Consider the following 16,384-nt stretch of genomic DNA (forward strand, 5'->3'; position numbering starts at 1 on the left):
TGGGAGCTGTAGTTTAATATATCCGAAAGGTGTCAGGTTGAGCAAGGCTGGGGTATATAGCATGGCATTTTGTAAAGCTGAAAGCTGATTTCTAGAACTGATGCTGTCGTTGCCTCTAATGAGATGGAAAGCAAGTGTGTGTGGTGCTTTAGTGTTTTTCTTTTCTACATCTTCTGAAGCTGCAATCTCTCTTCCTAACTTTGCTTTAGAATGCCTCCTGAGCAATATAGCTAGAGAAAATGAATGTATTTAACTGTTCTACCTTGGCATATCACTATTTCTTTTGTCATCTGTGAACTCAAAGAGGCCCATCTGCCTTTCACTGGAGCATATTCCACTGAGTGCCTTACTGTCTCTTTGGTCCCTCTGACTGTGAACCTTCTCTCTTTGACTTTCAGAATACAGTTGGAGAAATGGATCAAACAGTGCTCTAACAGGAATCAAACCTCTAAAGGGTGTGACTGCGGAGGAAATGCTGATGCTGGTACCACCATCTTCTGTTCTTACCACCTGAACATCCCTTTACATTTGGTGTGGCCCAGCAACCAAGGGCAATCCAGGAAGCTGCTTACTTTGCCAACGAACAAAATGCACACCATTGGAGTCACCCTCATCTAAGCCAGCTTCTTAGCCCAGGTGTTGCAGAAGAGGGCTGAAGGCAGCAGTTGATTTGTAATTGCAGCTGAATCACTGAATCCAGCAATTCTTCCATCATGTTCAGTATGGACTGAGAACTCCCATCTGTTATCTTTTTACATGCCCAGGAGACCTGCAAGATGGGATATACAGTGGATCTTGAGGAAGATCCTTTTTCCTTATGGAGAACCAGAAAGCACTTGCTCTGTGAGCAGCTCTAACCGAAGCACAACCCTTGATTTGCAAGTGGAGAATTTGCCCTATTACTAATAACAGGGATGAAGGTGGCTGAGGCACCTTCTTGGTAATTTTTCTAAAAAATCCCAGTCCAAATGGACAATAGTTTTGAAATGGGAATGCTCTAGTTTTACCCACATTGGGGTGGATATCCTAGAAATGTCTGGTGATAACTGATTTTTAATGACTTGTTTGAAAAGCACATGCTGTCATTATTTGCTTCCCACACCACAGCTGTTCAGCACTATGATGGCATTGATCTTCCACAGTCAGCTGAACGCAGAAATACAATAGAACTTCCATATGGCACTAAGCAGAAACTTGGAATGTTCTTCCCCAGGGCCACAAACCTTCTATAACATTTGCTTTCAAGTAGCTACTGCTATGTAACGCTTCTCTGCAATGTTAATTAAAAGTTACTTCTGGCAAAATCATATGTATGTTAAGGCAGAAAAAAGGCCCACAATTCCCAGTATGTCCCAGCTGTGCAAGCTGGCCAGGGCATGCTGGGAGTTGTAGGATTTGCTCCATCTAACAAAGCAAAAGATTGTGCCTTATCTCAGCTTCTGTTGCTGTGATTGTGATGAACTTTTGGTTAGTCATTTCTTCCTATTCTTTTCTGTAATGAAATGACAATATTGCATCTATTGAAAAGAAAAAAAATAATGCAAGGAAAACAGTTACTAGCATTCTCCCCCAACAGAAGTGGACTGATTAGGAGGCAGCTTATCAGCAAATCCTACTTGCTCTGCTGAACAGGATTAAACTACCAGTATTTTTGCTGGACTACCCTGGACAGGGGAGCACTGCAAGTTGCATTTTACTGCAAGGAGTGCACTATGTCAGATTTGAAAAAACACTGGAGGCCATTGGAATGCAACAATTTGGCAATATTCAGTTCCTTTGTACTAAGCAAATAATTAAGGATGATTCTTGAGAAAAGCAACCCAGTGAAAAAGCAAGTCAGTCATTCAGTGCTTGATTAGGAGGGTGAAAATGCAAATTAATACTATGGACAAATATGAACCTTATATTTGAAGAAGGCTGCATGAATCAAATTAATGCAGTCATATTCACCTACACAACACGATTATCTTTGAGTAATGCCCTGTCCTAGAAGTGTTTTTCCCAATCAGAGTAAGAATTATTGTTCAGTCCACCCAGTGTGAAGGTGGACAGAGTTCATTAGCATAGCCATAGAACTCTCCCTTATGCCATTGAGTTTGTTCAGAGACCCTGCTGAATACTATTTGTACTCTACTATGTTGCCAATGTGCTGGAAATGTGAAATGTATTTATGATCTATTTGGGATTGCATGTGTAGCACTTTATTTGGAAAGTTGCAAGATGCATTTTTGCTGAAACTTTCCACCCAGCAGCACATCAGAGGTATTTTCAAGCAATGTTTCTTGTCCTGGAACAAATACATGAATCATCCATGTTAGTTTTATAACGCACTGTGCAGTCATTCGTAGTCACAAAAGACCTCTGACATTCTCCCATTGCTGTGTGTTGAACAGAAGCAGTGGACAGTATGTCAGATTTGGAATGGAAAGCTCCAGGTTCAAATCTTGTCAGCCTGCATGGCCTAGCCATTTTCTCAACCTAATCTACTTCACAAGTTTGTTGTGAGACTAAAATGGGAAGAACAGTAAATATGGTTAAAAAAAAAAAAGAGGTAAAATTGGTTCTTCTCTGTGCCCCCTGCTTTTCTAGATCTCAGGGGCTGTCCAGAATAGAGTGCTTCCTTCTCCTATTGAAAAGTACTACATTTGCAGCTTGAAATTGGCAAGCTGATTCCAGTAACTTTTCATCAGGCTATCTCTTATCCAGCAATAAATCACCATCCTTCCTAGAAACTCAGGGGCTTCCTCACTGCAGATAAGGAGCCACAGCCCTGACGACTTTGGGCTTGGCTGCTCCCTTCTCAGATGGGCTGGCTCCATTTCAGTGCCAGAACTCTATCTGAGCTTACGTATCACACGAAGAATAGTGATTTCCACTGTGCCAAATAAAGCCCTTGATGCAATGAGTACTTCCCCACTTCCTGCAAACATTATGTCAGTTTATCTTTTTATGCAGTCCTTATCTTTACTGTTGGTCATCAAGAAAGAGTAAGTCACTTGCTTTGTTATTACCTTATTGTTTTCCTTTCAATCTTTTGTCAGGCTTGGTGAAAAATTCTGGAAAATGTTGTTTCATTTCTATACTGCCCCCATGCTGCTCTCTGGGAAGTTCACAAAATTAATGCAAAGTTACCAAGGAACCTGTTTTATATAATCCCATATGCCCCAAATTATATATGATGTGCTTTCATTGTATTTGGTTCTGAGCTGCTTTTAAACAATTATCAAATTCTTCATATTAAAGTTTGCATTTTGTTGATTTTGTCACAAAGCATAAACTGTTTAAATGTGATATTTCACCTCAACTGTGTGGTCTAATGTTGAGCAACGGATGTAAACTATGCAATGGATTTAAACTACACTGCAGAGAGATGGTGCAAATGGAATATTAATTACTTTTCTAGTTATTAATGACTTTCTGTAATTCTTTTCTTAAAGGAATAGATAGTGGCAGAGCTGTGTACGGGACTGGAGGATATTAGTTCATACCGCAGTGCATGGGGCCTGTGCAGTGCCCTACCACACAACATGTTAATAGCAATCATATTAATAACCCCCCTCCCCACAACCACAGCACTTCAAGTGACATTTTAGCATTGAAAGGTGTGTTCCAACCTTTGATTGCTTGAGCTGTGCAATTTCAACAAATATTGAAGAAACACAGCACCTTTTCTATATTTAAATGTAATTTAAATAATCCACATGCTGGTCAGTAACCAAGGGCTGGCCCACGGTTTTTCACTCTCATGGATGAACTTAAATCTAACGTCCTATTTTATTGTATGCTGAACCCCTTAAAATGGTATATTAAATGATTAAGAATTGATCAGCATAGTTATCTTATTTTTATTTTCAGTTTCAATAACTTAGGATACCATTTATAGTACACATTAATTTAGTGGCACTAAATGCTGGGCACCATCACCATTATAATAGAATCCACACTTCATAAGCATGCATGGAAAAGAAGAAAAAATCAAGCCTTTGTCATTCCTTAACCATCTTGCTTAGAAAGATCTGTTGTGCACCAACATCAAAATGAGCAAGCTCAGTCTTGGATTAAAGAGATGCAGCGGGGTGGAGGGGATGGTGAAAATGCTGAGACATTTAGAATGTCAGGAATATCACTCAGCCCACAACAATTTAACTTGCTTCTTTGCTGCTCCTTCAAAAGCGTTTCTCTGCAACATTTACATTGCTGAGGCAGAGAATCCTGAAATTGCGGTACCCCAGGTTGTTGCCTGGTTTGTCTTTATGGTTTGGCTGATGCTGCATTAACTGATAAACAAGGGATTTTTAAGGGATCTACTGACCCTTCAACAATGGATTCCTGGATGGTACACATAAAAATAAGCAATGCAGTATTAAAACTACAATTTAAAAAAACATAGTCATAATCATTAAGACATAGCTGAAAGGCATACAAAAAATAATTCAACTAGTTAAAAGGAATGAGATCAGCTTAAAAGGTCTTGGCAAAGAGAAACGTTTTAACTTGGTAGCAAAAAGAATGCATTGTCTATGTCAGTTGTACCTTTTTTAGGAGCTCTTTCCAGAACTGGGACACTACCACTAAAAAGATCCTGTCCTTTGTGGATGTGTCACACACCTCTTGGCAAGGAACCTTTGAGAAGGGCCTCATCCAATGATCTTAATATATGGGAACTTGGGTACGTGAAGAGGTGCTCCATCAGATATTTGGGTCCCAAACTTTAAAAGCAAGCAGCAGCTCCTTAATGTGGGCTTGGTAATACATAGACAGGCAATGTAGTTCCTTTAGAATTGGTGAAATGTGGCTTCAGTCAGATAACCTGTCAGAATTCTAGCAGTTGATTTTAGTACTAGTTGAAGCTAATCCACTTATGTGTGGTATTCTGGTAAAGAGAGGTAGATGAATTATCATCTGCGTGATTACAGCAGTGGCAGTAATTATGACAAACAGTAAGACAGTATTTAAGAGGGTAGCCTGGTTTCTTTCTGCCAAATCAATCTTTCTTTTGGGCCCTTCATTCCTTTTCTACATGTCTTCTAGAATTACCCTAAAGCAACATAACAGAAATTTAACAAAGGTAGCATGGTACACACACATCTTTCCCAGGCTGGGTTTGGGCCAGCTTACATATGCATTTGGGAATAGCCCTATATAAGAAATCTCCAGTTTCCACTTGGATTTGGCAAGCTAAAGGGAGACTGGTGGAATAAATCTGCTACCTTGGTAAGAAGAGGGAGGAAAATCTGAGAAGTTAATCCAAATGTGCAGTGTTTTCCATTAATGGAAAAAGCACCAATGCTGTTTCACGGGAACTTCTTCGTTGAAGAACTCAAAAGGTCACTGTACCTTGTGCTAAGATCTGCAGGGAGACAATCCAACATCTCTCCCTAACAGATAAAAAGTGGCAGCTTCTCCTGCTTATTAAAAACCACGTGTATGGACAAAGATACAGGCTGCTACAAATGCCACTAAGACATTTGCCTGACTCACTGTCCCAGTAACCAATGACTCCTGGGCAACACTATATTTCTTCTCTGTTGGATGCCCGACAAAAGTCAGAGGGTGAGAATCTAGTCTCTTTACTTGACACAACTTGCATCAGGCCCCCTAATTCCCACCACTGGAACTGAGGATGCTTCGAGACAGTGCCCTCCATCAGCGAAAGTCACAGCCAGCTTGGAACAGCTGTGTAGGGCTGTGTTCTTGCCATTGATCACAGATCAAGTGTTGCCTGTTCAGATCAATAGCAACTGGGTACAAAAAGATGATAGAGATGTCCAGATATGTTCTGGCTGCTTGTAGGGTAAAAGGCGAGGAAGGAAATGTCAGGGAGGTAATGTGGTGGTACACACTGGCAGATGGCTAGCAGGCAGATCGAATGGATACAGGAGCTGTAACTTCAGTTCCGTTTCTTGTTCTGTGATGTTATTTCTACTTCCAGATACTGCAGTCCAATCAACATCCCCAGGATGGAGAAACCTAAGATGATTGGAAATGAAAGGGGCACAGAACATTACTCTTAATATGACGACATTTGCCAGCTCATCTCAATTTGTAAGAAAAGTCTGTTCCTTTATAGGGGCAATTTGTTTCCTTCCAATGTTTTTGGCCTACAACTCCCTTGCCAGCATAACCAATGGTGAAGGACCATGGGAGTTGTAAGCCAAAAACCTGGAGGACTACAAGTTGTCCTCCTCTGCTTTAGGAGACCGGAAATACCCATTTGGTTCCCTGTTAGTTATGAAGCTTACTCAGTGCCCTTGGGCAAGTCACAATTACCTAGGCTTAACTAATTTCACAGGGCTGTGGCGAGACTAAAAATGCTGCTGTGAAAAACTTGGGAGAATGCTGAGCAAAACGTGTAAATAAACGAAACAGCAAGCAGGCACTAAAGAATAAGGAGCACACGCTCTACTTACTTGCCACCATTAGGGGGGCCAGGACACCAATTGTTGCGGCTGCTGTGCCATAAACAAACACTTCAGAGAGAAAATGGCCCAGTGCAATGAAGAAGGTCAAAAGCGTGATGTTGTAGAGGCTGCCAGAGAGTATAGAAAAAAAGGGTTAACACATGCCACAGAGAGGATACAGAGAAATCAGAGGGAAGAAAACTGAAAAGGGCCTGGAAGCTAATGAGTATTGCCTGTGTACTCTACAGTAAAGGTACATCCTAGATTGGCTTTTCCAGCTCTTGGGAACGATGCGGCTTCATTTGTTGCACAAAGGACTCTTACAATATGTCGGATCTGGGCTCTTGCAATCCTATACACAGCAGCACATCTCATTAAAGTTAATGAGATGATGTTCTGAGCAGACATGAATAAGATTTCACTGTACGGCTTTTAACATTGTTAAGGCATAATGCTATGGAAGCAGAAAAAAGCCTACACTCTCAGCATATGGGGGAGATGCCTAGACTTGCATCAGATTACACCTTTAATCTCTTCATTGAGTCCATTACACTCTATCAAAACACAATGGGTTAAAGACTTCTTTCTATCTAAAGAGTACAATGGGAAAACTTCAAAAAATCTGTTGAAGTCAACCATGATTATGGGACAATGAATTCTTACCGTACCTGTGGAATTCACAGGCAGCTGGTTGGCCACTGCGTGAACAGAATGCTGGATGAGATGAACCCCTTATATGATACAGTATGGCTCTTATGTTCTAGTGTAGTGTTTTAAATTTATTTTAACTGGGTACAGAGTCAGGTTCTGATTCGGCAAGCAATAGGATCCATTCTGTGCCTCTTAAAGTATCTAAAGATACTGGACAATGAACATACATTTTTTAAAACATTGCAAGACCCTGCATACAGGCTTATGATCTAACCCCCTGCTGCATTTTTATGGATTTACAGAATATGCTAGGGCTCTAAATTATTTCTCACTGTAGAGCTCCAAGGAAACAAGCAAATCGTTTTGAGTGTTGATTCTCCTTTAAAGCACAGCTCACCTTTAAAGAATAACAGTACAAATGACTCCTCAGCAAGCAGTTCTTTACTACTTTGGGCTTTGGAGTTGAAGTTGATGACTTCTATGATAAAAATAGGCTTTTGTGGTTTTTCACACATTATTTCAGTTAAGCCAGCAGAGCTGGGCTGATGTGTCTGGAATAGAATCCTTAGTTAAGCTCCAGTCAGCTGTGCCTGCCCAAATACATAGAAGATAATGGAGACAGCACAGAATTCTGAAGCAGTGCAAGTATTATTAGTGAGTAAGGATGGTAGCTTTTACTTAAGCAAGCACTGGCTACTAATAGCTTCCCCCTGCAATTGCCCTCATTTTTTCCACTGTAAATGGCATTTAAAATAACATTTTAAATGTATGTTCTCAAAACTGACCATTTTAAATACAGAAGCAAGCAAACAAGGGCTGAGATGTTTGTTTTTGTACCCATCTGCGTCCCAGTTTAGCTCAGGAACACCTAAATGATGCAACCCCAATAAAACTGCACAATCTTTACATTTATGCTGTTTGCGTAACTGTTGGTTGCAAAATGTTGAATGTTTTTCAGAATTTGGAATGTTTTATCATAGACTGTGGTGATGGAGGGTGACAAAAGGTAGGGAAAGTATACAGACAAGGAGCCCCAGGAATGATTTGGGGAGTTGTGTGCTGTACCAAAAATATTGGGTTTCCTCCAGAGGTGGAAGCACTCATGGTGGAAGCGCTCATGGAAGCAGCAGGTTTATTTGGGGAAAGAAATGTATTAAAGGACATCAAAAACAGGGGAGACAGTCTACAAATTCCACTGGAGAAGACAAAAAGCCCTGGCAGCTGTAATAAGAGAAGTGTACTTCCTTGTGGTTGCCTCAAGTGCCTGAGTTCTTTTTATGCATGGCTCCAAGCAACCATCCAACCAGATCACAAACACACTTGTTTACCATTATCAGCTTTGCAGACTCCTGTTTCTTCATCTACTTTCAGCTTCTAGCTTGCTGGAAGGCTGCTAGTCATAGTTCACCATAGAAATAGTACATTGTCTCTTCTTCACCTGCCTGCAGAAGTTCTCCAGACCTCACTCTCCAGAACTAATTATGTGCCTTAGGATGCAATCCTATACTTGTTTAAGCAGAAATAGATCCTGCAATTCCCAGCATCCCCCAGCTAGCAGGCAGGGAACTACAGAAATTATTTCTGTCTAAACATACAAGGATTGCACCTGAAGGACAGGAGAGGGCAAGTTTTAGACTTACAGGAGCTACTTCATTTTCACTAGAATCCTGCGGTCTGCCAGCAGGAGCAGGGTGTATAATAGGGGCTTGGGAAGTGATCCTGAACAAAGTGCCATTTGTTTTCAGGACTGAAGGTCATACTCATATTGTTTCACCCACAAATCTACTCTTTTTTCATAGCAATGTAGGATAATGCCCTATATCAAGTCAAACCTCTGGTCCATCTAGCCAAGTATTGTTTAGTTCAGAATTGCAGGTGGAGATTTTTCCAGTTCTACATATTGAGAGAGGACCTCTTGTGTACAAAGCAAGTGCTTTGCCACTGAACCACTGCCTCTCCCCACAGGTATTCTTGATTCCAGTAGTTTAGGGTACAATCATAAGCTAATAGTCCAGCATGGCTGGCTAGGGGGATGCTAGGAGTTGTAGGACCTTTTCTGTCTAAATATGTAGAGGACTGCACCCTTCATTTAGGAAGAACATCATTGGGAGTTAGAAGCCTTTGCTGATCTTCTGGATATCTGCCAGTGGATCTTAACTTAGTTTCTGTCCAGCTCTGCAATACACGACACCAAACCTCTAATCCTCTATTGCTGCAGCCAAGAGGTTTCATGAAAACCACCACTACAGGGTTGATCCAGACAAGGCTTTTATGGCACTGTGAAGCTGCCTCATCCACAGAATAAATAGCCCTCCTTTTCTGGATTCTTTCATCTTTTCCCTTATTATGAAATATGTATTAAGAAAGAAAAGATGGAACACCTGCAAAACAACTAGGGGTAGGCCCCTGCTGACTGAAGGAACCGCAGTACAAAACTTATCAATGGAATTGATACGCCATACACAACTGTCAACAGAAAACAAATACCTAACCTCTTAGCTATCCAGACGCCTCCAATTCTGATTCCAGACATTTAATATGATGCAAAAATATATTTACTTACCTTTTTCTTCTCACATCAGTATCAGCCTTCCCAAATGGTTGTCCTCCAACTATGCTGGACCACAGCTACCATCATTGCCAACCACAATGCCGATGGGTGACCTGGACGGAGATGATGGGAGCTGTAGCCCAACATACCTGAAGGTGAACAGGTCATTGAAGGCTGTAAACAATCCCATCTTCATGTCTATTCTCACATTCTGTGCAAATGAAGGGTTCCAGGAAAAGAGCTACTAGATAATAGTTCTTCAGTTGCACAAGCTACTTGATAAGAATGTTTAAAAAAGTAAGATCAACTACATTATATCTACAAGAAACTATAACTGTTTACATTATTGGAGGTGGGGCTGTAAGACACTATTTTGTTTAGCATTTATTTTACATACGTCTTGTTGCGAATATCAATAGCGCAGTAGCAGCGAATCACAGAAGAGAGCAAGGTCCAGATGCCAAAGGTTCGGGCTTGGAGGCCATTTACTGTGCAGAGAAAAACACAAAATTAGCATTTCCTGTTTTGATATCCTTCTACTCCAGGCAAAGTTATGCCCTTAGGCATGCACAGGATAGGAAACTTATAAGACCAATGGCTCTGAAAAACATCTTAGGGGATAATGATCTTTCCAAATGAAGGAATAATGCAAATAGCAGTCAACAGTATTCTTGTGCTAAGCTACAGCCGAAGACCCTTTTTCTACAGATAAGGTTGTATATGGAAATGGCAGAGAGAAGAATAGTCCTTTGAAATGTATAGGAAATAAACACTTAAGAATTAGACAGGGATATGAACATAGGAAGACCCTCACTGCACTAGACCAAAAGCTCATACAGTTCAACATTCAGTTCACACAGTGGCCAAGCAGATGCCTACAGGAAGTCAGTAAGTGGGACATGAGTGCAGTAGCACCTGCCCAGTTGTCTTCCCCAGCAACTGCTGTATAAAAGCATACTGCCTCTGATTGGACAGGTGGCCTACAGCAGGAAGGACTAGTGGCTGCTGGTAGTCTTATCCTCCATGAATTGCCTCTTTTACAACCATTGAAACTGGAGGCCATCACTACATCTTGTGGAAGTAAATTCCATTGTTTAGTTATGCACCATGTGAAGAAACACTTCCTTTTATCCATTCTGACGTTTCCACCAGTCAACTTCATGTGACGATCCCAATTGAGTTCTATGCTGAGAAAGTCTCCCTGTCCATGCAGTTGTGTATACCTGTATCATGTCCCACATTATTTGTCCCCTTTTCTATGCTGAAAAGCCCCAAGCATTGTACTTTTCTCATAGGGGAGTTACTCAAGCTTGGTTGTCCTTTTTTGCACCGTCTCCAGCTCTACAAATGTATAGCTTGTGATAAGGCAAAAAAATACTGGTTTAAAATACATAAATGGCTTGAGAGAATGCTACAAAAACCTCTAATATTTAAAGTTTTCTTATTAGGCATTGTACCTGATGATGTTGATAATCAAGCAATGTATTTGATTCTACATGTAATTACTGCGGCGAGGATTGCATTTGCCCAACATTGGAGGAGTGAAGAACCACCTACTAACGAACTGATTTTAAAAAAGATCTTGGACTGTGCCAAAATGGACAGATTGTCTCCGAAGGAGAAAGAGGCTACATACTTCTATCAAACTTGGAATTCTTTTTATTATTGGCTAGAGAAATGGGACTATGCATAGACTTAAATATGTTTATGGATTACCATAAAAAAAAAGTATGGAGGGGTGACCCAGTAGGTCTGATGTTCCTGATGATTGATAATTTTTAGTTTCTTTTTGCTAGTTAGTAGAAAAAATAATAAAACTTACTTTAAAAAAATGTATAGCTTTTGATGAAAACAAAAATCAGGGAATGCTGGAGGAATCAAAATGGTGAGGAAGAAAGTTGTATGTAGCAATAATGTCAAAGAGACTTGCCCAAAGTCGCTTATGCTGCTGTTGCCATAATAATGAAAGACACCTGCACAGTGTTTCTTGCTAGGGCAAGAATCATATTTTACCTGCATTCCTAGTTAGGAGCTTAAAAAAGTAATTCCCTGTGATGAAGCTTTAGTTGGGATGATGTCACCTTAGTGGCTGAGTGCTGGATGCACAGTCCCTTCAATTAATAAGCCATAATACTAAATCCTGAAACTACCCTGAGATGCAGCTCCTAGCACAAGAGATCTTGCTGGACTCTTCTTACTTAACATAATCATGCCACAGTGTCTAATGTTAGATTACTGACATAAGGAAAAATAGCTGATTAGCTGCTTGTGGAACTCATGCATCCATTGTAAAGAAGAGAAGCCATGCAAAGGAGCAGGGTTAGCTCCAGTGCTGCAGAAAATGCCCTGAGAACACTCTGGCATGGATTCTGAGCTATGCCACTTCTGTCTTACCATTTAGTGCCATCACACATTTGCAATGTTCTTAAGGGCTTCTTAACACACTATAAATATGAGGTAGATACATGTGGTTTTAGTACCAAATGTTGAAAAAAACACAGGCTTCTATCTTACACCTCAGTGAAGAATATTACAGGTATACATGGTGTTCTAGCTATACTATAACATAAACAGCAGTCTCTATTAAAAGAAAAATAGCAACAGCTGCCTCCAGGTGCTTCATATAGTAGATGGCAGGTATTTAGACATTTAAAAAACTGACAGTTACACTCAGAGATTGGAGAAAAACATTTTTGGAGTTCAGGCAAGATATGGAACCTGGGGTCAAGGCCTGGTTACCAATGCTGTCTAAGGGCAAAAATAACAACCTCTATGTCTTACCAAGGTTTGGTTTTCCTGTGTATAGTTTCTCAGAGAGAAAGCTGTGATCTCTGAAGCTTTGCACTGTGTTCCCCATTGCAATGATGGACACCATAACTAGCCAGCTACGGAGTACATTCAGGAAACGGCTCATCTTGAAGTGGTCCTACACAACCTGCTCATGGGAACAGAGTTTAGAGTTTATGATACACTCACCCATCATAAGTCATACCCCCTCTGGGCTTTGTAGATTTCTTCCGAAATCAGTGTACTATATAGTGTTTCACAAAAAAACAAATGGCTTGCTTTAGGGTTCACCTTAGAAGAGTAGAAACTTCACACCCACCATTCACAAATATACTAGCATAAACCCTGTCTCTTCCAGAGAGAATGGTACTTGACTGTAATAGAGTTCAGTTCCAATCCTGCACACAATTTGGGAATATTCCTCAGTTGAGTCACTGGAAGTGATTTCCAAGTATATAAAAGTGGGAGTGACTTCCAAGGATATAAATATAGAGTTCACGAGGCATCAACCTTGGCAAATCATTTTTCATCTCCCCCTTCATTCCAATCTTTAGCCGAGACAGAGGATTATCCTAGGAGGCGTTTCTGCAGGCGTTTTCTTTTACCCCTGTCGGTTGTGCAGTCTACTAACCTATTAACCTGCTTAATTACTGAGCCAGTCTAGAGGCTTACAACCACTCCGCATGCATATTTATCAACGGTGGATTCGAAAACCCGTTCACTTCTACTTGATCCTAAAGGAAAGACATTAACCTTTCAGGAGCTTCTTCACACAGACCAACAACGTTAATCATTTTTAGCATTACTCTCCAAATAGCACCTCCCCCTATTCAGGCACCTGCCCTCTGACCCCAACCCTCCCTGTCCAAGTCGTGCTCCTCCACTATCCCCTCAGATGCAACCCCACCCATTCATTGACACCCAACAACCCTCCACAGCCTTACCTAATCCAAGGAAGCAGCAACAGTCACCTGCTACCCTACCTCTGGCCTGTGGAACTGCAGCCTTGACTCGAAACAGTCCGCATGCAATGATTGGTTCGCTGTCGGACTACACCTTCCTCTGGTTGGCCCCTCCATCCATCTCTAGACCTTTCTCCCGCGCGGCACGTGGATGGGTAGGCGAATCTGCCTATCAAATGCTTCGAACCCTTCTGAGGCGTTGTGACGTAGACTAAGGCGAGGCTCTTTCGGCGACGGCGGTCTCTTTCGGTGTGTGAAAGAAAGGCAGAAGCGTTGGTGACGCCATATTAGAAGAGGCATTAAGGCATCCGAACAGGGAGTACGCAGTGTTGCGCACGCGCACGGGGAACGGACACGCGCGGGAGCCGAGAACCGGCGCTTGCGCAGATGTGTTTTCGGTGAGGGAGGGGACGGTTGCATGTTGGTTGTTGTAGTAACAGGAGAAGCGCCGGCAGGGAGGAGCCGCGGCTATCGGGCCCTAAGGGAGATGAAGCAGCAGGTATGGGTTCTAGGGGATTTTGGAGTAAGGTAGTTGCTGGCAATACAAAGTCTGTTTAGCACCGAGGAGGCTGTACTTCACGAGCGGAGGAGGAGGCAGTAGCATCCTTCCTCAAAGATAGTATCCCGGGGAGCAGTCCTGAAAGAGAGGGGAAGAATAGAAGGAAAAGGAGGTCCTTTCCCTAGATAAAAGGCCAGGCCTGGGCAAAGCGACTGAGCTGCAAAGTCCGCGTAGTTCATTTGATGGTTTCCAAGTCCCACGTGCGGAAAGAGAGACAAATATATATTGACGGACGCTTTCTGCTCTCCCTCCCCTTTCCACGGGCATGGAGTTACGCTTCCAAGTATGGGAAAACTGGGTTCCCTGGGAGAAACTTGAACCTCTCGAAGCAGAGTGATCTTGTCACCCTTCCCCCTTAACCCGCTTCACTTATCCCTCAGGATCTAGGCCAACCTTCCTCAACCTGTGCTCTCCAGATGTGTTGAACTGCAAACCCCAGGATCCCCCTCCCAGCCAGCATGACCCGTCTTCTGCAGTCCTATTCGTTTTAACAGTATTTGCACAAGTTGGGGAAAGCTGTGCATTTTCTCTCTCCTTCCGTTTCAGTAAACATGGAAGTAGGTTCTGATACATAGGAGACCAGTCGCCCAGGGAAGGATTTATGCTTCTTGGAGGAGAAGGACATTGTCACCCTTCTCTACTCCACTTCTTCCCTAGTGTCTCAGTGACTGGCCTAAGGTTAAAAGTCAAGGTTAAAAGTTTGTAAAAATCACACTGCATAGCTTAATCATGTTACTATAGTGACTTTTTGTGAATGGCAATTATTGCCTTTACTGACCATAGTTCTTGCATGCTGTCTTTAACTTTATATTTTCTCCGTTCCCATTTCATGTGACCTACCCTCTCCCCAGTTTCTCATTATTTAGTCTGAGGTTGTATGGTAAATAAGTATTTAAAAGTCTCATTGCACAAACATCTCAGATGGATTTTGGTTGTTGGACAACTTGTCAGAGTATGATGAGGTGGGTTAAACCCCATGAATAAAGAATTTAGCTGACCATCAAAAAAGCCTTCAAATCCCCAGTATGTGATATTAGAACCAGCTGAAAAGTTATAATGAAGAAACAGTACTGAATGTAACTGAGTCAGTCTGTTGACATCCAGTAAGTTTTAGGCATGCTCAATGCACGGTAGAATTGCCCAAGTTAGATAACTATTTTTAATCCTTTTTCAGCTCTAAAGATCTAATAAACTTTATCATGAGTGTTCTTGATCCTGTTTAGATCTTTAATATTTCATGTTAACTAACATGCAGTGACTGGATGTACTGAATTAGTGGAAGTTACATGTGTATATGGTGTTATTATGTAATGCTTCTTTGATAGGGACATGCTTGACTGACAGGTTGTGGCTACTTAGATATTTTAATTTAATATGATGGTGGCAGACCTGCATTCTAGAACATACCAAGTAGATTCAAAGTGGGAATGTGGGTATACCTGTGCAACGAAAAGAAAAGGGATGTTACACCTTTTTCCTGCCTTTTCTTCTACTTGTTCTCCATCCTCTGACTCCCAACTTCCCCTCTGCTGCTCTTCTGCCAGCTAAGAATGTGACTATATCTCATCAGGCAAAAAATAGCTGTGGGGAGGTATGAGCAGGAAAAGGAGACTCAGTGCCTCACCTGGGCACTACTCCTGTTTGGTATGATCTTTGTGTTAATTGCAAGACTATGATTTTTAAAAATCTGATGACGTTAAAGTCCAATTTCTGAAAAGTATGTGCTGTAGTTGTGCCCAGCCTGGGTTGGTTCTTCTGGCAGTCTCTATGGAAGGCAGTGGGGTTGCAAACTCACTTGAAAAAGAGGTTGTACTGTACTGCCTTCTGCCAGTTGCATAGGGTACTGCTTTTGTTCTGCATGAAGCTCCTGTGCTGAGAGACCTAGGAGAACAGTATTAAAAGTGGTCTTATTCACATTTACATCCTTTCTCTGGGAAGTATATCTCACTTTATCCTCCAAACAACCTTGTGAGATAGCAGTGTGATCCAGTAAACATAGCTGTTGAATGTGGATTTTCACCTGAACTCTCTACCTAAACCCTTTCTACCTCTCTAGGCAGGACTTTGTACAAGCTTTCTCATGGCCTGGTTGCCGATATCCCCAGCTTGCTATGATAACTAGGTTTTTCTCCTCACACCCTGTTTTCTTCATAGGAAACAGCACTGTCTAAATTTACTGATTCTACAGCAAAGAGTTTGAAAGGCCACCATTTCTGGGCTGTATGAAAACGTCTACAGGAAATGCCAGTTAGAATGGCTCGGGACTTGGAAGAAACAGACTCGTCCTCAGAAGAAGAGGAAGAGGTGGATGGACCAGAGTAAGTTAAACATATGGTGCCCATATACAGCATTAGAACTGTACAGCTTGTTTCTTCATATGTAAGCTTGGAAGATTAGGTTTAGATTTTTTTTTTTAAAGGAGGTGGTTGGGTTATAGGGTATGAAAAACCAGCTTACATGTTCTTGCCTGGAA

General features: G+C 41.6%; 3 protein-coding genes across 9 annotated transcripts in view; 2 read left to right on the forward strand and 1 right to left on the reverse strand.

Annotated features, from left to right (window-relative positions):
* The window catches only part of FLVCR2 (FLVCR heme transporter 2), a 52,564-nt gene extending 48,739 nt beyond the window's left edge, over nucleotides 1-3,825 (forward strand). For both annotated transcript variants that reach the window (XM_044436885.1, XM_044436886.1), the window contains one exon: nucleotides 399-3,825. Coding sequence is in view for 1 of the 2 variants with exons in the window: in XM_044436886.1 (XP_044292821.1) it covers nucleotides 399-434 (36 nt within the window). In the remaining variant the exon portion in view is untranslated. The remainder of the gene's footprint in view (nucleotides 1-398) is intronic.
* Nucleotides 3,824-13,647, reverse strand: ERG28 (ergosterol biosynthesis 28 homolog). Of its 3 annotated transcripts, none has more exons than XM_044436891.1 (5): nucleotides 13,374-13,647; nucleotides 12,385-12,538; nucleotides 10,001-10,091; nucleotides 6,411-6,529; nucleotides 3,824-5,970 (listed from the first exon to the last, which is right to left on the reverse strand). In XM_044436891.1, exons 2-5 carry the CDS (start codon nucleotides 12,515-12,517, stop codon nucleotides 5,891-5,893), a joined length of 423 nt encoding a protein of 140 aa, XP_044292826.1. In that variant the 5' UTR covers nucleotides 12,518-12,538; nucleotides 13,374-13,647; the 3' UTR covers nucleotides 3,824-5,890. The 3 variants fall into 3 exon arrangements, with proteins under 3 accessions (XP_044292826.1, XP_044292825.1, XP_044292827.1); XM_044436890.1 differs by having other exon boundaries at nucleotides 13,335-13,647; XM_044436892.1 differs by lacking the exon at nucleotides 13,374-13,647 and having other exon boundaries at nucleotides 12,385-13,296.
* A 93-nt stretch (nucleotides 13,648-13,740) lies between these two features.
* TTLL5 (tubulin tyrosine ligase like 5) overlaps nucleotides 13,741-16,384 on the forward strand; it is a 155,250-nt gene continuing 152,606 nt past the window's right edge. For all 4 annotated transcript variants that reach the window (XM_044436882.1, XM_044436881.1, XM_044436883.1 and 1 more), the window contains exons 1-2: nucleotides 13,741-13,851; nucleotides 16,066-16,229. In XM_044436882.1, the coding sequence (XP_044292817.1) occupies nucleotides 16,153-16,229 (77 nt within the window). In that variant the 5' untranslated portion in view covers nucleotides 13,741-13,851; nucleotides 16,066-16,152. The remainder of the gene's footprint in view (nucleotides 13,852-16,065; nucleotides 16,230-16,384) is intronic.

Source organism: Varanus komodoensis, unplaced genomic scaffold (genome assembly GCF_004798865.1).
Source record: "Varanus komodoensis strain SLA01 unplaced genomic scaffold, ASM479886v1 scaffold3, whole genome shotgun sequence".
NCBI lineage: Eukaryota > Metazoa > Chordata > Lepidosauria > Squamata > Varanidae > Varanus > Varanus komodoensis.

What these genes read in the sequence shown, in the direction of transcription:
- ERG28 (XM_044436891.1), bottom strand. Translation starts at nt 12,517, where the DNA reads ATGAGCCGTTTCCTGAATGTACTCCGTAGCTGGCTAGTTATGGTGTCC. An exon ending in CACAGGAAAACCAAACCTTG is followed by an intron (nt 10,092 to 12,384) that starts GTAAGACATAGA and finishes TTCTCTGCACAG; the next exon opens with TAAATGGCCTCCAAGCCCGA. An exon ending in ATTGATATTCGCAACAAGAC is followed by an intron (nt 6,530 to 10,000) that starts GTATGTAAAATA and finishes ACTCTCTGGCAG; the next exon opens with CCTCTACAACATCACGCTTT.